Source organism: Lycium barbarum, chromosome 6 (assembly GCF_019175385.1).
Source record: "Lycium barbarum isolate Lr01 chromosome 6, ASM1917538v2, whole genome shotgun sequence".
Taxonomy (NCBI): domain Eukaryota; kingdom Viridiplantae; phylum Streptophyta; class Magnoliopsida; order Solanales; family Solanaceae; genus Lycium; species Lycium barbarum.
The window spans coordinates 90,132,415-90,156,874 of NC_083342.1; the positions used below are offsets into that span (position 1 = coordinate 90,132,415).

Genomic DNA, 24,460 nt, shown 5'->3' on the forward strand with positions numbered 1-24,460 from the left:
GTCTAAACAGATTAGTAACTTGTTTAAACAGATTAGTTACTTGTTGGAACGGATTAGTAACTTGTTGCAACTTCTTCAACAACTATATGATCTGTTGCAATCATTTAGGCAACTTGTCTAAACAGATTAGTAACTTGTTTAAACAGATTAGTTACTTATTGGAATGGATTAGTAACTTGTTGCAACTTCTTCAACAGTTGTATGATCTATTGCAATCATTTTGGCAACTTGTTTAAATTGATTAGTGACTTGTTTAAACTGATCCATCTGTTGAAACAGATTAGTAACTTGTTGCAACTTCTTCAACAAGTGTGTGATCTGTTGCAACAATTAACTCATCTGTTGCGACATATTTTTTAGTTTTTACAATAATTTAAGCAATTGTTTGATTTTTTCCAACAAGGTGAGTAATTTGTTGCAACAACTAAGCAACTAAGCAATTCTACTGTATGCATCTATTGCAACAATTAGTAAGCAAAATAAATAAGTTCATAAATAGAAATTGTTCAACAACCACCTTGGCTCCAAATACCACAACTAATCAAAATAAATAAGTTCATAAACATCATTCACAAATAACATAAAGGACAAAAAAAAAAAAAAAACAGAAATTGTTCAACTGCCTTCAAATACCACAACTTAAGTAATAATTTGTTCAGCAACTACCTTCTGGGGTGTAGCAGATTTCCTTGATCTACTTCATCTCCTTCATTTCCTTCATCAGTTTCTTCATCTTCTAGTTCTTCTTCACTTTCTTCATTTGTATATACTGCTTCTTGGCTCTGTTCTTCATCTCGTTTTGAGGATTGATTGTCAATTTGGCTGCGAATTTGACTGTATCTTTCCTTAACATTTTCTGATTCATAATTAAATTGTCTATTTGTTGCAACAAGTGTAGAACTTGTTGCAATAATTACAAATATGTAGGATATCCTCTACAAACAGAACCAAATAACTGAAGCTATGTCCAACAGATTTATAGTTGTTGCAACAAATTGTCTACTTATTACAACAAGTGTAGAACTTGTTGCAATAACTAAAAATCTGTTGAATATTTTCTACAAACAGAACCAAAAAACTGAAGCTATGGCCAACAGATTTGTAGTTGTTGCAACAGATTGTCTACCTGTTACAACAAGTGTAGAAATTGTTATAACTAAAAATCTGTTGGATATCTTCTACAAACAGAAGCAAATAACTGAAGCTATGTCCAACAGATTTGTAGTTGCTGCAACAGATTGTCTATTTGTTACAACAAGTGTAGAACTTGTTGCAACAACTAAAAATCTGTTGGATATCTTTTACAAACAGAAGCAAATAACTGAAGCTATGTCCAACAGATTAGTGAGTTGTTGTAACAGATTGTCTACTTGTTGCAAAAAGTGTAGAATTTGTTGCAACAACTACAAATCTATTGGTTATCTTCTACAAATAGAACCAGATAAATACCAGGACAAGAACAAAAAAAACTATCTGTTGGATATATTTTCCTAAACCCTGAACCATACCAAGACAATAACAGAAAAATCATCTATTTCACTACAAACACATAACAACAACAACCTGAATTTTATTCAAACTTTTCCTAAACCCAAAAGAAAAAAAATTTCAAAACTTCCTTTCAAGATTTTTTTTTTGGAGTGTGGGGGGTTGCAAAAAATCAAAAAAAAAAAAAAAAACTATTCAAAACGTTTTTTTTTTGTGGGTAGGGGAAGTAAGAAACCAAAAAAAAAAAAATCAAAACTTCTTTTCAAGAAAAATCATTTTGTGGGGCGGGGGGGGTACAATAAAATTAAAAAATTCAAAACTTTTTTTCCGGAAGCGTGGGGGGTGCAAAAAAATAAAAAGAAAAACTTTTCAAAAAATTTTAAAAATAGGGGGGGGGGGGGGGGGGGGAGGGGGTGAAAAAACAAATAAAGAAAATCAATTTAAAAAAAAAAATGGGGGCGAGGAAGAGGAGTGGGGGCTGGTAAAAAAATCGATTTAAAAAAAAAAAAAAAAAAACTTATTTCAAAAAAAAATAGGGGGGGGGGGGAGGAGGAGGAGTGGGTGCTGATAAAAAATAAATTAAAATTAAAAAAAATACTATTATTATTATTATTATTATTAATCTTGAACTTGGACGGTTTTTCAAACAGATTCGGGTCCAAACTTCTGTCATTTTGTTCTTGGCATATTAGATGAAAAGAGGAAAGTTTCGATTTTGCAATTAAGGCGGATATTAAGCTATGATTTTTATGATTACTAGTAAGAAATTAAGGTGAATGAATTAAAGAAATAAAGTGGAATGGAAAAGAGAAGAGAAGAGAAGAGAAGAGAAAATCAAATTAGAATAAATGAAAGAATATAAAAGGCCCAAAGAAAGGGATTTTGTAGCCGTGGAATTTCGACGAGAATCGGGGAATGTTTGATTTTAACGACATATAGAGATGACGGGGTCTTAGAATTTTTGAGTAAATAACAATGAGTTATGGATATTTGGTTTTGGGGGTAACCTGATGCCTTTAGGGATTTTTAGTTGGAAAGGGATTATGGGCCGGGTAGAAACTTTAGGAAATGGGTGAAAAAATTTATTTGGTTTATTTGGGGAATATAGTAATTTCAAATAGATTTTCTCGATTTTCATAATGATAATAAAAGTAGAGGAACAAAATATTTTGGTAAATAATTTTATCACTTGTAATAGTAAAGTAATCATAGAAACATAACAACAACTATATGTGTGACACTAATACAAAAAATATGCTTAAATAAATATTTATAGAGATACGAATAGGATTAACACTGCAATTAAGCCAGAAGGAGAATAAATGCATGAGTGATTTTTTTTTTCTAGTAAAACGAAAAGGTAGTAGTAGAGGTAGTAATAGTAATAGTAATAATAATAATAGTAATAATAATAATAATAATAATAATAATAGTAATACTAATAATAATAGTAATAATAATAGTAATAATAATAATAATAATAATAATAATAGTGATAATAATAGTAATACTAATAATAATAATAATAATAATAATAATAGAGATCATCAAGAAATTTAACTAAAGGCTGTGATAAAAAAAATATAATTAATATTCTAATAAAATAGAAGCTCAACAATGTAAATTGGACGAAAGGATGGACAAAATTGGGCGTCAACATGGGACTATTAGAAATAAGGGTATATTAGACCCCATAGGTGGATGTCAGGGGTATATGGGGGCTCAAAGGTGAATGACAGGGGTATTTGGGGCACAAAGATGGATGGAGAGTATTTTTGCACCAACTCTAATAGTTCGAGGGTATTTTAGGTCCTTTTCCGAAAAACAAATAAAAAAAATCAAAAAATTTAAAGAAAAAAAAAATAGGGGGGGGGGGGGGGGAGGAGAAGAGGGCGGCTGGTGAAAAAGAAAATAAAATAAATTAATTTGTTTTTTGGTAGGGCGGGGGAGGAGTGGGAGGAGGACGGGGGTGGCTGGTGAAAAAGCAAATAAAAAATTCAAAATTGTTTTTAAAAAAAAATGAGAGGGGGAGGTGTGGGGCAGGGGAGGGGTAGGAAGAGGAGAACGGGGTTGATGGGTTTTTTGGATTAAGTTAGAGTCTTTTTATATTTTGTAAAAAATTAAAAAGTTTAAAAAAATACATTTTAAACCCCAATTTACTTAATCCTAATTTCAAGTGGTCCCATGAATCACCTATAGCTAATTCTTTCATAAAAGCTTTAGTCTTTAGTTTGACTCTACAAAATTAATAATAACTATTAAGGAACATTTTTTGCACGGATTGTCTTTCAATGGCGCTCGACTTACGCTGGACTTTAATTTTTGGCCATCACCAAAAAAAAGTGGCCAAATATATCCTGAGGTTCTGTTTCGAACCCCATTTAGATAAAAAATAAAATAAAATCGCAAAGCAAGACTTTAGAAAAAGTAAAGTCTGCCTTTATCTTAAGCCAATTTTTTTAATATTTTTTTTATTCTGCTAGAATTCTATAAAAGTTACTTTTACCCAAATAGGGCCCAATTTTGCAACGAAACTCCACCTTGCGAATTTTTTTTTTTTTATTGAGCCGGAATTCGAACCCAGAATTTCAAAATATTTTAGGCGAAGGACAAAAGTTAAAGACTAACAATTTGTGAGATAAAAATTAAAGACCACCCCCAATAAAGGCAATCGTGCAAATTACCCATTAAGAAAAACCGACAAGGTCGAAGTGTTGCAAATTTGTTTATATAGGGAAGTAAATTTGGATAAAACTAAAGATTTGGAAAGGTAACACAAGTTTTGGACATCTAAAAAGAAAAGAAAAAGAGAAAAAAAGAAAAGAAAAAAAAAAGTAATCAATGAAATGATATTGGTAATCTATTTATATTTCATCCTTCAGATTACATGAATCTTTGAAATGTAATACAACTTTGTATGTTCCAACTACTACTTAAAAATTGAGGAATCAAGATCAAAGTGCACATAATAATGGAGAGGAAGTTCTACTAGTTCCCACTTCCTTGAAAGCAAATAGTACAAAAATCTCACAGCAGCATCAAGCAATCACATAAGTAAAATACAGCAATTACCTCAAAATGGTCCTATTGATAATTGGAGTATGATATGACCATTGCAAAAAACTCTCTGACAAAAGCTTCTTTGGAGTACTAATTTAGAGAGCCTAAGCAACAGGGGTGACCTTAACTTCATCAACAACAGGGCCACAAAGAGCACCATAGTCATTGAGCTTTGTATGGTAAAAAGAGCTGTAGAAAGTAATTCTGGTCCTGTCTGCAATAGCTGTGAACTTGAAACTAACAGTTTTGAAGTTTCCTTTTCCTTGTGATTTGAAGGGAACTTTGAACGTTTCTTGAGCAGCGAATGCTTCGACCATCATATCACCATGGCAACCATTCTTTGCATCACCAACAGTGAATGTGAATGCGTAGACCTTCTTAGGGACACTCCTAATGATTTGGGCGAGTGCACTTTCTCTCCCTGCAAGAAGTTCCACTGCAGCTCGGCCAAATGGGACATTGAAATGAGCTGAATCCAAGAATTTCACTGCTTTGAGGGACTCAATGATCCATCCTGGAAGCGGGGATGTCAAATCTTCCTGTTTGGGAGGGAGGAGGACTCCATGTGAAGAGTTCATCAATAGGTGAGGTCCTTCTTCAAATCCAGGATTTTTAACCAAGTTCACTGCAGGATACAAAGAGCAAAATCAAGAGAACAAAATTTTCACACTTGCTCCCAATAAAACCCTTTATATATTGGATACATGGTTATATTATATATCAATGTATTACTTTAGTAGATATAACACAGAAAACATGGAAGGCAGATTGATATCATGGAGAACATAGAAGTGAATAGAAACGTTAAAATATTTAAAGGGTATAATTTTGTAAAAAATCCACTCATTCAACTCTTAAGTATATTTGTTTTTCTTCCATATGCCAGGCACATGGATCCCAGGCCCCTCACTTTTGGGGCTGGCGCCTATTCACAAAATTCACAGGGTTCAACAAACAATGATATCAAAACATAGTGCCCTTTAGAGAAAATATATCAATAAACTACTGCTCAATACTAAACTAGTTGGGTTAAGCTACACGAGTCCTCTATGTCGATCCCCCTTTGTTGGGCCATTCCATTCCAAGATAAGAATTGAAATATCTAAGTTCTGTAGATGCATTACTTATTAGCGAGTGTTTGGTATATGAAGATACTTATAATTCTTTTCACACATGAAAATATGAAATTCAGGCTCCTGTGAACAAGTCCCTGAAAAAGTAACTAATGAGATACCGCATTTAGAAGCCATTTACTCCGCAATTTAGACAAAAATGGAATTGGGATGCTGGTAAAAAAATATCCATTTGACAAGACGTCTTCATACACCTATGAATTCTTAGACCCACAAATAGCAGTACACCTTTAACACTGCCTTAGTTCAACTAATGATAATCAGTGAAACACCAAGTAAAGACATAAACAGAAGGAATATCTTAAGACGTACCTCTTGTAGGGCGAGGCAGGAAAAGTTCTTTGATAGCAACAGCATCCAAGAGTGGTCCACAAGCTGGATCCTCTTGAACTCCAGGATTATGAAAGGTAACTTTAACTACATTAGAAGTAGCATAGAAACCCCAAGCATAAGTATCACCGCCATTGCTACTATAAAGTGTCTGCAAAGGAAGATCTCCTGTTTGAGGAGGCACTGACACCCTCAACGCCTCATTTTGGGCACAAGTTCTTGATGCCCCAAATGTGAGTGCATATAGAGAGCCTTTCTTTACTGGAATTGTCTGAGAAATTGAAGCCTCATTCCCAAGCCTCACTGCGTGGACGCCGTGGGCAACTGGGAAGTACATCCCACCGGGCTGTGGCCCGCCGGAGATGTACTCCACTAAGCCATTGATTTCCCATTTGGGCAAAGCATATTTGCCTTGGAGCACTGTTTTTTTCTTAAGATCTTTTGAATTTGGTTGCTCTTCAAAATTACCATTTGGAAGTAGTCCTGAAAACAGATTATTTCCATTATATCGTTGACTGTAACCTAACTATCCAAGAAAAAATTAATTATTTAAACAAAAATAAGCTCTCTTGAGCAAAGACTCAACATTTTTGCCCATTCCACTTAAAAGTTAAAACCCCATAAAAAAAAAAGTGTAACATGCTATATAAAGTACAGATCCTAACAAAATGTTCTTTAAACAAAGAACAGGAGCAGCTCATAATACAGAGATATAGTGGGAATCCTAAGTACATCTTCTGTACAACATGAACCCTTCTATCTAAACATAGCACAAACACTAAACAGAGCTGAAAAGCATTGCAGAACTAAACGTTCTTGAACATCCAGTGGAGTAGCTGGAATGTAGGACTCTGACAGGGGTTAGTTTCAAGATTACATCTTTTTACTAAAATAAGTAAAAAGACTGACCATATTAAGTAATGGGAAACAAAATGGAACTTAGATTAGTTAGCATATTAAAAAGACAATGTCTAAGCTTTACATTACCTTCAAGAGGAGGAGCTGGGCGAAGGGCAGAGACAGTGAAGAACAATGACAAAAGAAGCAAAACTGAAACCTTCACCACCATATTTGCAGAGAGAAATATAGTAGATGTAATAAGAATGAAGAAGGAAGAGGGTATATAAAAGGGTTTAAGAATAAGGGACTAGTGTCTTCACTTATCCCCATGTCATATTTGTCACTGTCGGTCTGGTTTCAAAATCAATGACCTTTTCTTATAGTTGAAAACTTTCTAGTTTAAAAATTTAATTCCATCTTAAAGACACGTTTTTTTCATAATTATATAAATGTTATGGCATATTAAAAATCATAAGATGTAAAGTATCTTTGTTAAGTATCTAACTCATTTCCTTCAAAAATTTATGTTTAATTAAAGAACATTATATAAATCGAATTTAGAGTATATACTAGTACCATCCACAAGGAGTAGCGGAACTGTTCAATTGAACTCGTTTCATAAAATACAAGCAAATTATGAATTTTATTTCTATGGGCTAAACTTTTGATATATTTAAAAACCTATAGGTTCAGACTTACTAATCGTTACGATTTTAATAAAAAAAATTACGTAAATTTATGTATATTGAATTCAGATAAAATTTAATGTTTCCGCCTCTCTAAAAAAATTGTATTTTGTGGATAGATAAATTTATTTTATATAAAAACTAGAGACAAGGGGTTTGGGTTGCGCGGGGTGGTTGGGCGGGCGGGGGGGGGGGGTGGATGGAGATGGACAGACAATTGAGGGAGGCAGGGAGCCATTCAAGGCACTGATAATTTTGACCGAATGTCTAAAGGACATGTCCCTGCTGCTTTAGAAACTTTGGACACTTTTTCTCCGTAATCCAAGCAACAAACATAAACTAATCAGATTTGCATTATTCTATTTCTTGGAGCACAACTGTTGGAGGGTTACATGATTGACTCTACTCTCGGTTATAACTAAATGATTTATTTATACTTAGTATTTAAATGTCTCTACATTGTCTAAATCAAACGTATGGCAAGAATAGAATAATGCAACAAAATTATTCTCTGTTATTCATACTTACTTTTCTCAATGCAATTACTAATTAGCAAGAGCTATTTTTAGCAAACTGAAAAGATTATGAATGCCAATTGAAGGTAATGTCTCCATAAGCTCCTACAATATTTAGAGTGGATAATACGTTGTTCCTACGTCCTCATCGTAGGGCAATCAGTGTTCTTATTAAGTACGTAGTATTAAACGAAGTCAGTTGCCAAAAAAAAAAAGAGAGAGAGAGAGAGTGAAAAATAAGAATTGTCTAATGTTTGAGGAATATATATACTGGCTTATAAATAAATTTTGATTTTTCACATATTTATTTTGAGACATGACTAAGTTAGATTCAGAGTAAAAATCTTACTTACGATCTCATTTGCATGACTCAAACTTAATATCTATAATTAAGGTTGAAATATCAACCCACCACATGTTTGATTTGAAAATAATGTTTGTTTTACACCCAATTGAATTTGAAACTTTGACAGTTGGAAGTGGATGTCCACGTGAGGTTGCTTATTGCTTTTGGATACGTTTCAGTGATCAATTATGTTACGCGGCAAGCGGGAGAATAAATGGTACTTATTGATGTTGGCCGCTAGAAAATTGAATCAAGAAACGTCATAAATCTTCCTCTAATTAATGGGCTCTCCCTTAGTCGCTCTGTTATAAATTTTAGCGTCTAACGAGATGCAACATAAATGGGCAATTCGCACGAATGCCTTATCTTATGGTGTTCTTTAATTTTTGTACTTCGGTATTTTAAATGATAAAAAAGTGGTTGAAAATATTTTTGACTTTGAATTTTTTTAAAAAAAAATTGGATCTATGACCTAATTTCTCAAGGCAATATTTCATAAGAATTATGCCTTCGGCAAAGTTAAACTATGCCTTGTTCGGGATAACTTCATTTCTAAAGAACTTATGCGGGACGAGGCATAGCTTCTACTTCCTCCATTTCATAATAAGTGACTTTTTAGGCTTATGCACACTCCTTAAAAAAGTGTTCACTCCTACAAATTTAGAAGCATTTTTACTAATTTACTCCTAATTAAATGCCTAGAAAAAAAAAACTTAATGATTCTTGATTATGTCAATAAGAGTCATTTTGGAAGAAGAAGATCAATTTTTTCTTGAAATCCTAAAGTACCACTTATTTTGTAACAAAATGAAAAGACTAAAAAGTCACTTATTATGGAATGAAGGGAGTATGTAACTTTGTCAGAATATGCATAGTTTCTATAACCTTATGCGAGGGAATTAGTTACTACACAACTTATGACGGATAACTTAATTTCTACAAAACTGTGTTGGATAAGACATAGTTTCTATGTAACTTTGCTCGAACAGGAAATGCAACTAGCCTTGCGATTTTTATTTTTTTTACTCTGCTAGGGATCGAACCCAGAATCTCTGATTTCGTAGACCGACGAATAGGGATACTTTAGCTCATAAATTTTCATTAAATGAGACATGGGGGACAAAAATTAAAGATTAGGGATTTGAGGGAAATAAGTAAAGACCAGTCCATATGAAGGGCAATCCGCGCAAAAAATTGAACATAGATACAGCATGAAAGAACAAATTGTTGTTTCATAGCTGGTTAGGAGCTAAGTAATTTATGCATTAAATTTTGCATAAGTAAGCTCAAAGATCTCATGGTTATATATATACACTCGGTCCGTCCTATATTAGTTGTCAAGCTACTAAAAATATTTCTCAAAATGCTTGTCGTTGATGACTTGGCTATATATGTTAGGTTGTGCCAAAAGAATGATCCATTTCAATATTTGGAAACAATTTCTCTTTATGCAATGACTTATATCCACACAAAATAAATGTGCCTCATTTTACATCCCAGTTCAAAAGTATTCTCTTTTCTCTTAAACTTGTGTCAAGTCAAAGAAGTTTTAGGCCTTACGCCCTAGTGACATGTTTTAAAAATCGTGCAGGTCTAGGTCCAGAGCGGATTGCATCACTAATGGGCTGGGCTGTTACACATGGTATCAGAGCCACACATGTGTAAGTCTTGTCGATGGCGGGTCAGAGGTCAACTGAGTTTACGAATATCCCGCAAACCTCAGTACTGTCTAGGCAAGTCCCATACGGTGGGGCAAACCTCCGCAAGAATGCTAAGTCCAAAGAGCCAAAACTTACCCACACCGGGTGTTTCACCAAACTAATGGATGCATGACATGTGTTTGAATATATACAACTATCACTTAACGATGATTAATTAATATAGGCTGAAGTCATTGATAGATCCTCAAACTTGTTCGTGAAATCCATTTGGACCCTCCAATTATGAGACTCCTACCATCTGAACCCTTCAAAACTAACTTTAATGTGTCACTTGGACACAAAATTAATATGCAACTAAACACACAAAGTGTGTGCAATTCACACGCCAATTTTACAAATAGAACAGAGACACGTGGATTTTAACTTAAATAAATATTAAAAAAAAAGATTTTACAAAATAGCAGCCCCACCCCTACGCACTACCCCCTTCCCCTTTCTTCTTCTCCTCTCTTCTTCTAACGTTGCGGGCTTTTAGCAAACCCAACAATGGAGGTCACATTAGCCCCACCCAACCCTCGCCTCCTCTCTCACACACACCTTTTAGTAGGCAAAATGAAGCACCCGTAACGCCAATTTGAAAAACCCCTCTCTCTTCCCCACTTTTTCTCTCTCAAATTTTCAAGAATAGTGAACTTCACCATCATACCCAATGCAGCCATTAGAGTCTCTTTATAGACCATTTTTGTACCTTTTTTTTTTTTGTGTTATGAATTGGAGGTGGAAGTGTAACAGATGTATCTCAGAGGTTTATGGTGAGGTAAAGTGCTCGATTTTTTCCGTTTGTTGGCGAAAAAAATGGAGATGGTCGGAATTCTTTTTTCCGTTTCAGTTCCTTCTAAAAAGGTTAATATTAGCAACCCCACTTTTTTTTGTTTTGTTTTGTTTGCTTTTGTTACTCTTATCTTCATCATTACAATAGTCGCAGCTCCATTTTCATCGCTGAAAAACGCGAAGTTGATGATTATGAAATTATCATTTAACGGAGGTGAATGGGATTGGGATGAAGAAAATCGACTCTTCCTTTTCTCTTTTAGTTATTTTTTTTCATTTTTTGTTATTTATTTATTTATTTATTTATTTATTTATTTATAGTAACATATTTCCAAGTTGGAAAAAAAATCATAATTTGAAATCGTTCACACGCTCAAAAGCAAGTGTAATGCACGCACTGTGCCACCTCAACAAATTGTGTTCAAGTGGCACATTAAAAGTGGTTTTGAAGGGTTCAGATGGTAGGAGTCTCAGTTGGAGGGTCTAAATGGATTTCGCGGACAAGTTCGAGGGTCTGTCGATGACTTCAGCCATTAATATATAAATTCACTTCATTAATACACTTAACCATGATAAATTGCATTATTTGGATGTAAACACTTATTGTGCGTAAGTTTTTACCGTCCAAAGAGGGGGTTTATGTGACACCCCAACTAAGAGAAATCCTGTATAGGCAAAACATGGGAGGGATGCAGAGTATGTAGAAATCATGCCTTAGACCCTAGTAACGCATTTTAGGGCTGTGCAGGTCTAGAACCATAGCAGACGTCTATATATAACCATAGATTCAATATTTCATTTAATCATAATTAACTAGTGTGATTTTGTATAACTATAGAACATGGGTAATATTTTTGTTTCAAAAATAACTAGTATGTGGCCCCTTTAGTTGATCACCGTATCGGGCGTTATTTGAATTTGGGGATCGATACTGATAGGATCCGAACTTCCGGGGCCCATTTGGTGTTTAGCGGAAAATGTAGGTTTGTTGCCGTGATTTACTCTTTGCCATGTGAAATCTTGACATTATCATTTTCCTCCTGACCCACAAGTCCGCAACTTCCCAGCTGCACTCCACATGAGGTACATTACATTTCTTTTGGTTGTTGTTATTGTGTTGTTATTGATATTTAAGAATTTTAAACGCGTTGCCATTTAGTTGTTTTACAATTTAATGCTTATAAATTGCTAGTACAACTGCAGCATCAGCTTTAAAACTCCAATGACAACGGACAGGAAGCTAGCTTTAAATTAGAGTGCGCGTATGAATGGAACTTTGGTTACTATAGTAAAAAGAGAGTATCTCAACCGTATTGCAAGAACATAACGAGGGTAAAAAGAGAGTGACGGATAGAAATTTTATTAAATAAGTATACTAATTCCACATAAAATACTAAAGAACGATTACTCGTTTTGAAAATATTGGAGGAGGTGTAAAGTAATTCATCATAACAATGAGTTAACACGCACCATTGACACGTGTGCACGTGCTTGTTTACTCTAATTGTTGATGATTAATCAGTAGTAATATCTATGATGAGATTTCACGGTATATATTATTAATTGTCGATAATATTGCATATTTGCATGTATTGATGAAACTAACGAAAAGTCAACTAAAAGTTAAAATCATTTAAAAGAATATATTCTAGAGACTAAGAATTTTAGAATAAGTAGAAATTAGATAGAGTATATGCACTAAAGCTTAACCTCATATAAGAAAAATAAAGGTGAATTGAGATTAGACTGGACCTATGATACCTACGTACAACTAATTTATAGAACAATAGAACTCAATTTTTTTAAGAGAATGACATGATAAATGTAACATGATAAATGTAGGAGTGACACACAAAATCAAAATAGGATTGGCTAAAATGGAGGGTGCCACGATAGTACTGTATGAAAGTTAGATATCTAGGTGAAAGATAAGTTTAGTAAAATAAGTATCACAACCCGATACTAGCAAGTGGCAACTAGTGGTGGTTCTCGTTCTCTCGTTTCAAATTTGGGCAAGTGCACAAATTGTCCTTCAAGGACCCGTATCTGCAAACTTTTTCTTTTTGGTAGAATGGATATATATATATATATATATATATATATATATATATATATATATATATATATATATATATATATATATATATATATATATATATAGCAGTTAACTGTTTGGAGCCATACATATTTGGGGAGTTGAGTCCCCTTCAAAAACATAAGATTGTAATGTTTGGCTATTAATATTACAAGCCAAAATTTCACGATTAAATGTAGTTCCTGTGATGTCTGCCCAAAAAGCATCATTCGCAAACACCGGAGGAATTGTCATCAGATTTAGCCTTCCAAAAATTCTTCTTTTGGCTCCTTCTTTTGCTAAGAGATCTGCTACTCTATTCTGCTCCCGGTATGCATAGTGGATCCTTGGGTAGCCCAATTTCTGCATCAATAACTTGCATTCATGTAAAAGAGGGTCATAAGTGGGTGCAACTTACCCTCTTTTAGCATTCTAATTATCTCTAATGAATCGGTGTGGACATCAAGTGGGACCAGATTTTGGTCCAATGCCAGCTTTAGTCCCTGCATCAAAGTTGTTAGTTCAGTAAGAGTGTTGGTAGCATAGGGTATGCCACCCATGAAACCAGCAATCCAGTCCCCTCTACTGTTTCTTATCACTCCCCCAAGACAACCTACTCCAGGGTTGTGAAGGGCTGCTCCATCAGTGTTTAGGTTGAATGTGTTTCTGCTAGGAGGGTTCCATTTAAGAGCAACTTGGATTCTTGGTTTATTCTTGTTTTGGTTGTCAATGATGTGCAGTGCTTACATTGCTTTTGCAATGGTGTTACTGGTGGAGGCAATATCCCTTCTGTTGTTAAACAAATTGTTGTTTCTGGCTAGCCAAATGTGCCAAAAGCGAAAAGGCAAGAGTGATTCCCATTTCAGGTTAATAGTGTACTGCTGGTTTCTAATGTTGTGTCAGGTTTAGGACCAAGTGTTCTAGGCAAAGGGGCAACCAGGTTTGCAGTTATCATTTTCACACCTTTGGGTAGTATTGTGCCAGAATGTTTGGGCATTGGATAGTCAAAAAAATATGCCTAATGGTTTCAGGAGAAGTGCTGCAGGAAGAGCAACATGGGTTAATGTTGAGTCCAATGTTGTGCAGATAAGCATTGGTGGGTAGCCTCTCATGAAATAGGAGCTAGAAAAAGGTTTTGATTTTGTTTTGGAACTTAAGATTCTATATCCAGCTGAAACACTTAGTGTTAGAGGGTGGATTGGCCTTGGATTGGTGGTCAATTGCTTTATAGGCAGAGCTGGTGGAGAACACTCCATTACTGGTAGCTCCCCATACCATTTTGTCCTCTCTATTGGAATTGGGAGGGATGAAGGTGCTATTGAGGTTATCAAGTATCTGGTTTGGGATGGGGAGAGAAATATTGTCAGTGTTCCAGGTGCCATTAGAGTATAAAGAAGCATCTTTGACCATTTCATCTTGAAGAGTTAAAGGGCCTTGGATCATGCTCCTAAGGGAGTTGTGGTGCGGTATCCAATTATCATTGATAAAGTTGACCCTATTGCCCTTATGAACCACTCACCTGGATTCCTTGATACAGGTTTTCCAGCCTTGTAGAATGCATTTCCAAATGTTGGATTTTGGTTTTTCTTGGGGATATGGTTCCAATTGCAGTGCTTATCAATAAGAACTTTGGCCCAAGTGAATCAGGATTATGAAAGAGCTTCCCGGCTAGGCCACAAATTAGGGCCTTGTTCTTTGTGTCAGCCTTTTGAATTCCCAGGCCCTACTGATTCTTTGGTTTGGTGACAGTGTTCCAGCCAATCTTGTGAAATTTTTCTTTTCATTGGTTGTGCCCCAAATGAAATTTCTTTGGATTCTGTTAATCATGCTTAGGGTCTTACTGGGAGCTTGGTGAATTGCATAACATGGCTAGAGATACTACTTAGAGAAGCTTTAGCAGGGACAGTTTTTCTAGTCATGTTAAGAAATATGATTTTCTAGCTAGCAAGTTTGGAATGCATGTTATCATGATAGACTGGAAGTCATTATGGGAAGGTCTTTGGTGGAGGATTGGGAAACCAAGATATTTCCCAAAGCTGACGTCAGGAGTGATGGATAGATGGTTAGAGAGCTCATTGACTTGATCATTTTTGCAGTTTGCTGAGAAGAAAACTTTGGATTTGGTGAGATTAATTTTTTGGCCAGAGGCTTGGTTAAAAGTCTCAAGAATAGAGATGATGGTGTCACAATTCTTTTTATTGGCTCTAGCAAACAAGGTTAGGTATCTGCATAGAAGAGGTTGAAAGTTTTTGGTCCTGCCCTGCTGATGTTAATTGGGAACCATTTTTTATCTAGCACAGCTTTGTCAATGAATCTAGACAACCTTTCCATACACATTATGAAAATGTAAGGGGAGATGGGGTCTCCTTGTCTAATGCCCTGGAAGGCTGGAAGAAATCAGTTTTCCTGCCATTTACAAAGATGGAAATGGAAGAAGTGGTAGTGCATGACATGATCACCTGGATGAGTTTTGTTGGGAAATTGAAGGCCAATAGAGATTCTCTAATGAAGGTTCATCCAATTCTATCAAAGGCTTTCTTTAAGTCAATTTTGAGGATCATATTGGCATTTTTTCCTTTCATCTTCCTAAAATGAGTAATGTATTCCTAGACAATGATAGCATTTTCAGAGGCTATCCTATTGGAAAGTAAGCTAGCTTGACTGGGGCCAACAACATGTTGCAAGAAGGGCTTGATTCTATTGACTATGAGCTTTGTAACAGTCTTATAAATGGTGTTGCAAAGGCAAATAGGTCTGAAGTTCTTAAGCCTGGTAGCATTTGAACATTTTGGAATTAGGCACAGTAAGGTGGAATTCATGTTTGGATTAACGGTGCTGGTGTTGAATACAGAATGGCAGAAGTCCATGACAGCGGGACTAACAATGTTCCAATATGTCTGTTAGAAGAAAGGTTATAGTTCATCAGGACTAAGAGCCTTAAAAGAGAAAATGGCATTTTTGATCTCAATATCTCTTTGGGGGGGGGGGGGGGGGGCATTCAAAATATTGTGGTGGTCAGAGGTGAGGGTATGGGACTGACAAATGCCATGAGTCTGGATAGTGGAGGTGGAATGGTTGGAAGTGTAGAGGTCTTTGAAGAAGTTAAAAATGATTTCTTTGATCTCTTTCTTTTTATGAAACCAGTTGCCTACCTCATTTTTTAGAGAAAGAATTCTATTTCTTTTTTTTCCTGTTCAGGGTGGAAGTGCAGAAGAATTTAGTGTTAACATCTCCATTAGTTAGCCAGTTGATTCTAGACTTAAGCTTTCAGAAATCTTCCTCATTTTTTAGGATAGCATCATATTCTCTTAACAGCTTGGATTCTAGATCTAGAAGGAATTGGCTGTATTGATAAGAGTTAGAGTTTGGATACCTTAAATCTAGCAATTAGCCTTCTCTTTTTGTGGAAAATGTCTCCAAAAGTGTTTTTATTCCAGTTAGAAGCAATGTTTTGGAATAAATTGGTAGCATTAATGAGATCATTATTGGGGTGGAAAGAGTCTTTGACAATATTGAGAAAAGAAGGATGCCTACACCACATGGTCTCAAATCTACAGGGAATGTGATTCATGTCTCTAACATCAGTGGAAAGCTTAATTAGCAGGGGACAGTGGTCAAAATGAGTTCTAGGCAAATGAGTAACACTGACCTTGGATAATCAACAATCCAAGAGTCATTAGCAAAACACCTATCTAGTCTTTCTAGAATTAGAGCCTGTCTATTTCTATATCTTTTATTAGTCCAGGTGTATTTACTACTCTTAAAGCCAAGGTCTACAAGCTTGCAATGATTAATGCAGTTCCAAAAAATGTTACTTCTATTGGTATTAATATAATTACCACCAAAATTGTCTCTAGCTTTGAGGACTTCATTAAAGTCTCCACCAAAAACCAACTACCAGTAAAAGAGTCAGACAAATTAACTAGTTGTTCCCATAATAATTTCCTTTCTTGAATGGTGTTACTAGCATAAATAAAAGAAAAAAAAACAAGAGTTAGTGGCAGAGAGTACCTTAACCATGACATGAATGCCTTGAGGGGTTGTGGAAACTTCTTCTATTTTTAGGATGTCATCCTTCCACATGATGACAATGCCACTAGATTGACCAATAGATGAGAACTGAATATGGTAATCAAACTTGAGCTCATCAGTTAATTATTTATGGTCAGTTATTCTGGTTTCCAATAAAACTAACATGGCAGGCTTATGGAGCGTAATTATGTCAGCACAATATCTCCTAAATTCAGCACTGTCCCTTCCTCTAACATTCTATATTATGTAATTCATCATAAGGGTTTGGTTGGATGGGGTATCCTGCAGATGTGTCCTCGCCATCCCCTGTAGATAGGTCAAGTTCCTTAATGGTACTGCCAGTGGAATATTCTTCAAAAAAAAGGCTTAGACTCACAATAGGTTTTGTTACACTAGTAGTTTCGCCCATTGAGATTCGTTAGACGTTAGTTATCCTAATCGCGAAAACGGGAGTTACCTTAGGATATATGAGATTACATGTTCCCATATTATGGCTATAGGGGTTTAAGCCCATGAAATGAGCTATGGAAGGATTTAAGAACAAACAAATAAAGGAATTGAGTTTGTGGGAACTTTGGTAAAACTTGGCAAAATTTTCGGACAGAATTTTGGTTCAAATTGGTAGGGGAATATCTTCTAGAATATGAGAAGTTTTGGTGTGTTTCTTTTATCCAAATTGAATTTCATTGAGTCTAGTTTCCAACGCAACAAACCGCTCGTCAATGTGACGTCTGAGTAAAAAGTTATGGCTATTCTACAAGAGACTGTCTGAACAGAAAATTTCTGCGGACCATTTGACGGCCCGCAGGAATTTTGACGCCCCGCAGAAAATTCTGCGGTCCGTCAAATTGACACAGCCCAGCATCAAATGGTCACAGTGACCCATATTTGACTAGACAGTTCTACGGACCATTTTGACGGTGTTGACACCCAATTTTGTCCCGCCTCTCCTCCGAAATACCTATTTGCGCCTCTAATATTTTTTGGCAAATTAAAAAAAAAAATATTTATATTTTACTATAATTATTAGCTTCTTATCAATACCCGCGTTTCATTATTCTATTACAGTTACTAGCTATTATTATTATTATTATTATTATTATTATTATTATTATTATTATTATTATTTAGTATTATTATTATGCTACCAGTATTACTATAATTCACGTTTTCATCATTTCAGCATATTTTTACCAGCTTACGCACACACATCGCATTTATCTTCGCATAATTAAATAATAGTGTTTATTTACTGTGGATTTTCGAAATATTATTGCACGGCTATTACAACGCCATTTTTATTATTTGAGCATTAATAATTTCATATTTTATATTAAGTAATATTTTAACACACGTTAGTATAGAGTTATTTAAATAGGTCTTTTATTTAAATGTAGTAGTCCAATCAACTCATACTATTTTTGGACCAATTCATAAAATCAACCCAAAAGAAAATTGACCGAGTCCAGCCCAAATGGGCGCGACCCGGCCCAAGTTCTTTTCAGTTAAGGGGTAATACCCCTTTAATGTTTCATTTTCATACCAAACCCACCGCTATACTCTCTCCCCTTTACCCCTAAACCCTAAGCCGCCGCCCCATCCCTTCTCTCTCTCTTTCCCTCTTCTCCTTCATCGTCTTTCTCTCCCCCACGTTACCTCTGCCACCTCCACCTTCTCTTGTCCCCCCACGCTTCTGCCACCCCCATTTCACCCTGTTCCCCACGCTCCTCCTTCCCTCTTCCTTCAAACAAAGAGAAAATCTATAAAGAGAGGGGAGATATTCGAAATGAAAGGGGGACTAAAATCAGATCAAAAACCCGAAATAAAAAAAGATCTTGAACGCAGAAATCCCATAGAAACTGAGGCTTTCGAATCGCAAAGAAAATCCCCTAGAAATAGAGGTTCGAATTCGGAGAAATCGCAGAAATTCCCCATAGCCAATATTAGTTTCTTTTAGCAGTATTATTTGATATCGAGTCGAAATCCACACCCTGTTTTGTTCTGTTTTGCCCTTGGCATCCGTTCGGATTCGAAGGGTATACAAATTCGGGTTTTTCTTAGTGTTTTGAAGTAGATTTGAAGTGTTCGAGGTTAGATCGAAACCTCCGCCTCACTTCGCTGCATCCGAAGAAGGTAATTTCTCCTCCTTTAAGCCATTTTGCTTACAGTCGGGTCTATATGTATGTCTACTCTGTTTGGTGTTTTAGATGAGCTCGTTTTAGTTTGTTTGTGTGCTGATTTTATTTCCTGTTTGTTATGTGTTTGTTAATATTTGTGATTGATTGTTAAAATTAATGGTTAGTTTAGCATTGTTAGCAGCTTTAGCATTATAAGTCTGTTCCGTTTAGTTTAATATAGTGTCATTTGCTTATATGTTAGTTTAGCTGCTATTGCATTATTACTTTAATGTAGTCCAATTTTCAGTTTGGTGTTAGTTTTTGTCGTTGTGATTAGTCTTAAGTATGTTGTTAGTTCTTATGTGAGTTTGGATATCACTAAACCATGTGTTTATAGATGCTGTCTAGTACCCTATTTGAATGGTGGTCATGTTTAATCCATCTTAGTCATGTATTCTCATCTAATCAGGCCATGCTTAAATCGATAATTTCCTCACATGCCTACTAGTTTTGAGCCTAAGTTTGCCTGTACATTTAACTGTTGTCGTTTGTTATACTACATGTTTGTTAGTATGTTCATTAGTTGATAGTTTGTATACTCTGTTTGGTACAGTAGCACGCTTAAAGATCAATTTTCTATGTGGTTCTCTCTTGACTGACCCTCCCTTGAAGATCCATGGGAGGTCTCAAAGCCCGACAAAATGTTAAAGCGACTCATTTTCTAATTATGTGGTGTCTTTGCATGCAAATGAATTCGAAGAAGTGTCGAAGCTTTAGCATGACTGTCTGAGTTTGTATTCATTTAGTTTGACATAGAAACTGTTCTGAGTTTGTTTGGACTGAATGATGAGTCTTGATCCCTTAATAGACATTCCTTATTTGTTTTCTTATGCTAATTTGAAGATATATCTAGACGAAAGCTTAATCTTAAAATGATCCTAACTTGCCAAGGATGTGCTAGTGAATTTGTTTGAAATATGTGCTGGTTTGTAATACATTAGTATTGGTCATAGCTGTTTAGTTTACATAGGTGTTTGTTTGAGCAGGTCTTGTATGCCATTTTGGCTATTTATGCCCATCTGCACATCTTTCCTTTTTCCCTCAAGTCTTGAAAGCATATCTCCAGTTTCAATCCCTTTAAATTGATTACTGATCTTGAGTTTACATGAAAGTTTAGACTAGAGGATTTGTTAATCATGTTTGTGTGCACTAGCCTTTTTATGATTGGTTGGCTTGTCTCGGTTATATGATGATTTAGCCATGTGCAGTTTGTGTCTGCAACTATTCTTATTATACCATATAAGATCGATTTATTTAGTCATATTCCAGGTTAGCCTACAGCCTGCCTAAGTAGATCTTCACATGCTTAATTTCCTGCTAACATAGTAGTTTAAATCTATTGTTGTTCTGTATGATTGGTTATAGATCGTGCTATTAAATCTATGGTTTCATGCATTCAAGTATTATGACCTGGGCTCGTATTTGGTGTTTTCAATTGCTTAAGTCTTTTGTAGTTTAGCATAACCCTTTGGAAATTCATTGGTACTTGCTTGTGCTCACTTTTAATTGGTTTCAGTCATCTATAATTTGTTAAAATGAAGTTAGTATGATTTAACATATTACTAGTACAGTTAGTAGATCTTGTTTGATATAGGAGTTTCTTGGGACTGCTATGTTGGTTCTGTTAGTTGGATCATGATTCTATATCGACTCGTAATTTATGAAAACATGATTAGTTTAGACTTCAATGACGTAGAGGATTCTGCTTAAGTCCAGTCCAGTTGGCGTATGTCATTCTAAGTTGGTTTCTTGTGGTTAAATTCGTGTGATGAATCACCTGCAATGTTGTAGCATACTTGATCAAGACCTCCTGCCTAATACCTAGGACTGTAGCTGTTTTACTGGTATCATGTTGCACCCTCCCATGCTTACTGTATTTTTGAGGTTGGACCTGTTATACTCTAAAGGACTGGTGGCTGCTTTTGGGGGGGATAAGCAATCGATGGCTATATTTGCCCTTTGAAAAATGGATACTAGGATTGTTGTAGTTCTGAGTCAGGTTATTATAGTACTCTCGGGCTGTCCCCTTATTTTTGCTGTTATCCAGCAGTTGCTTCTGGACTTAATTCATGATGTTCTTTTAAACTGAATATATTCTTTCATGATATGATCCTTGTTTGCTATTCTCTTACTGTCATTTTGTTTAAGAGATTTAAAAATACAAACATGAATTGGCTGAGTTCATCTCATAGCTTTGCTTTAAATTCTGTTCAAGTTCAGATAAAAATCCTAGTTTAGTTTTGTTTTGAATTGGATACTTATTTCCTTTTCGTATCTGAAACATTCCTCTTTGGGCATGTCTCTTGGTTTGCTTCTACTCCCCTGCTCATTCCCTTGGCAGTATCACCACTAATTGTATTATATCTACGATAATATTCTTTCTTGCTTCGATTAGCTTCAGTTAAATAAGATCAAAATACTTTATGTTAAACCTCCTTTTTTTTTTCAGTTTCAATTCTGTCCTGTTAATTTTGTTCACCCACTCATGCCTAAATCTTTGAATGCTCAAGTCTGTAATAGTCCCTTCTTGAACTTAATTGTCGTCGCATGCATATTTGTGAAAATTTGATTCGGAACACTGATTTTCTGTTTGTGGTATGATATACCTCCAGGTATACATATTATATGAACCTTAGTATACACCAAATGTATACAAAGATCACATATCAGTGTATACCTTTCAGGCATATCAGGTACACTCTGAATACTGTGCATATATCAGTCATTGCATATGACCGAACTCCATACATGCCTAATGCCCAATAAATGTTATACGGTTCGATTCAGTTATGTTTGGTTGTTGATCTGTTATATCACAGTAAGTGTGCGGTGGCTGAGTTATGTGTGCATAAGATATACTTAAATATATGCCTTATATACATAACCTGCCGACCTGTTGAATTTGTATTTTTACATATTCCTCGATTAGATACATTTTTTTTCTTTCGTTTTATGCATAACCATCGCATGCGAGTCCGAGGGACTCGTTCTTCTTCCGCATTCGGAGTTGGGCTAAATCGCAACGCAATCTCCTCTCGGGTCAATCTACGTCCGCAGCAAAAATTCTGGGCTAAGCCCATACAGCAGCGGACCACAGTAATACAATAAACTTATTGGGCTGAAGCCCAATGGCAGCAGCAGATCATAACAGCCCTAGAATGGGCCAAACCCGTTCAAACTTGTTATTTCCTTGGCTCAATTTTGTTTGTGTCTTTGACTGCTTTGACTAACACTTCAGTTCATTTTTAGCTTAGATGAATCTAGTGAATTAGTGGGGTTAGTTTAGAATAATGGGTAGTTAACTTAAAGAGAACCAACAGTTAATTACCCAAGATTTCTTCTTCTCTTTTGTTAAATTATTCATAGTACTTATAATATCTATTTTTCATTAGAATAATTGACTTTCAAATGGCGTGAGCGCACCTTTTAGACTAAAGGACTCCTTTTATTTCTTTATTATCTTAAAATTGGAAATGTGGCGGGCATGCAAAAATGAATTCAGGTATGTTTTATAAATAACTTTCCAAGATCTGTCCAATTATGTTCATCTTTAGCCGAATATAGTCTAAATAAGTCAATAAAAAGAGAAAGAAACTCACATCCTTTTGCATCCTTTTTTTTGTAAAAAATAAATCTAGACTTCTTTCTATGTCGTCATATTCATATAATATAATTTTATTCTTAGTTTAAATTTGCTAAATCTCTTCTCAAAAGCTATTACTTATGGGCAAATTATCATATTTACTACAAGTCTTATCTTGAATGGCATTTATTATATTTTCATATAAGGTCTTAGCAACATTTTAAGCTTTATTTAAATAACATTTAAAATTCTCTTTTATGCAAACTATATTTTATAAGTTTTATTTTTAAATAGCATTTTTATTTAAAGCCTTAACAATATTTATAAGTCTTATTTAAAAAACGGATTTCAAAGTCCTCGTGTATACAAATTCTCACCTTAATTAATTAACTTAAGTTTGGCCGGACAACCGTAGTTAACGAATTCTAAAGGATGCCTAACCCCTTCCCTTTAGGATAATATAGAGCCCTTACCTGGAATCATATTGGTTAAGCAGATTATTAACGGAGGTTTGTTTTTTACTTCACCTTAGTTAACATCTAGGTGTCTTAATTCACCGTTAAATTAATTAGGTGGCGACTCCTTGAATAAAACAAATGGGAATCACCAAAATATTGTACTCGTAATTATAACCTGGTTAAAATGGGGTATGACAGCTTGGCGACTCTGCTGGGGAACTTAGGTTCTAACCATAACGGACTTAGGTTAATAAATAATTTGCAAAAAGTTTTTGTTTGCTTTATTTCGCTTTTATTATCTTATATATTTTAAGTGTTTTATTGTTTTATTCCTTATGTGATATTTCTATGTAAGATGTATATTATACTGCTTTCCTTAAACTGGCATTCCGTTCATATTTCCTCAATTTCTGGAAAACTCACACTATCACACGTACATGCGAGGTGTGTTTTGCGCACCCGCAAACTTCTTCAAAAATCCAAAATTTTAGGAGAGTCGGCGTATGCGCGGGGTGCCCGAATAACGGGGACCGCGTAGCCTTCTCACTCGAGTAGTCCGCTCGGGAACCTTATGTCTAGTAAACCCACTCTTAGTCTACCTAGGATAGAGCGAAAACCAAAACCTTGTAAGGACATGCATCATTTTAAACCTAGGAGGCTTAATACCCTTGGTGTATTGAGTTCATTAGTCAACCTTACCAAATGAGTCCATGACTCTAAGTGACACTATTTACTATTTATGTGCGTTATTTGAAGGACAAATGTGTGGAATATGTGGACCTAGTAGTCTATAGATAAATATTTCAGGAAAACTGACATTTTGTTGCAGGTTGTCGTGGAGCATCCAATTAATGCCGGAGGGTTGAAGACAATTAAAAGAAATTTGTGGAGATGAAGTATTAGATATCTTAGATTAACTTTGAATTGTATTATTAAACTGGCATGTAATAAATTTTTATTCTTGTAAATTAGTTTTAGGAAGTGTTATGGAATGATACATAAAAGACATGTTTGTCCTTCAAATGTTCGTTAGGCCTACCTCTGGCATAAAGAGGTCCCTTGCATTATAGAACGCGATGTATTATGTGCAATAATGTGTTTATATGCAATAATATGTCCTTACCGCATACTGACTCATTTCCTTTTTCTTTTCTTGTTTTATCTTTTTTTTTTCTTTTAAACTCATTTTCAAAACAAAAGGTTGACTTGTGCTAAAGGGGAACTGGCGGAGCATCCATATTTCACA

The 24,460-nt window shown here is 35.2% G+C and overlaps 1 protein-coding gene and 1 long non-coding RNA gene across 2 annotated transcripts; one reads left to right on the forward strand and one right to left on the reverse strand.

The window, feature by feature from the left end:
• Positions 1 to 4,323: 4,323 nt before the first annotated feature.
• On the reverse strand, positions 4,324 to 7,168 carry LOC132644776 (protein DUF642 L-GALACTONO-1,4-LACTONE-RESPONSIVE GENE 2-like). Its single transcript, XM_060361379.1, has 3 exons — positions 6,999 to 7,168; positions 5,994 to 6,494; positions 4,324 to 5,173 (listed from the first exon to the last, which is right to left on the reverse strand). The coding sequence occupies exons 1-3, from the start codon at positions 7,078 to 7,080 to the stop codon at positions 4,653 to 4,655; spliced, it is 1,104 nt and encodes a 367-aa protein (XP_060217362.1). The 5' UTR covers positions 7,081 to 7,168; the 3' UTR covers positions 4,324 to 4,652.
• Positions 7,169 to 10,534: 3,366 nt separating this feature from the next.
• LOC132644777 (uncharacterized) lies at positions 10,535 to 24,341 on the forward strand. The gene is made up of 2 exons (XR_009583905.1): positions 10,535 to 10,962; positions 24,044 to 24,341. It is a non-coding gene; the product is annotated as an uncharacterized LOC132644777 (long non-coding RNA).
• The last annotated feature ends 119 nt before the right edge of the window (positions 24,342 to 24,460 follow it).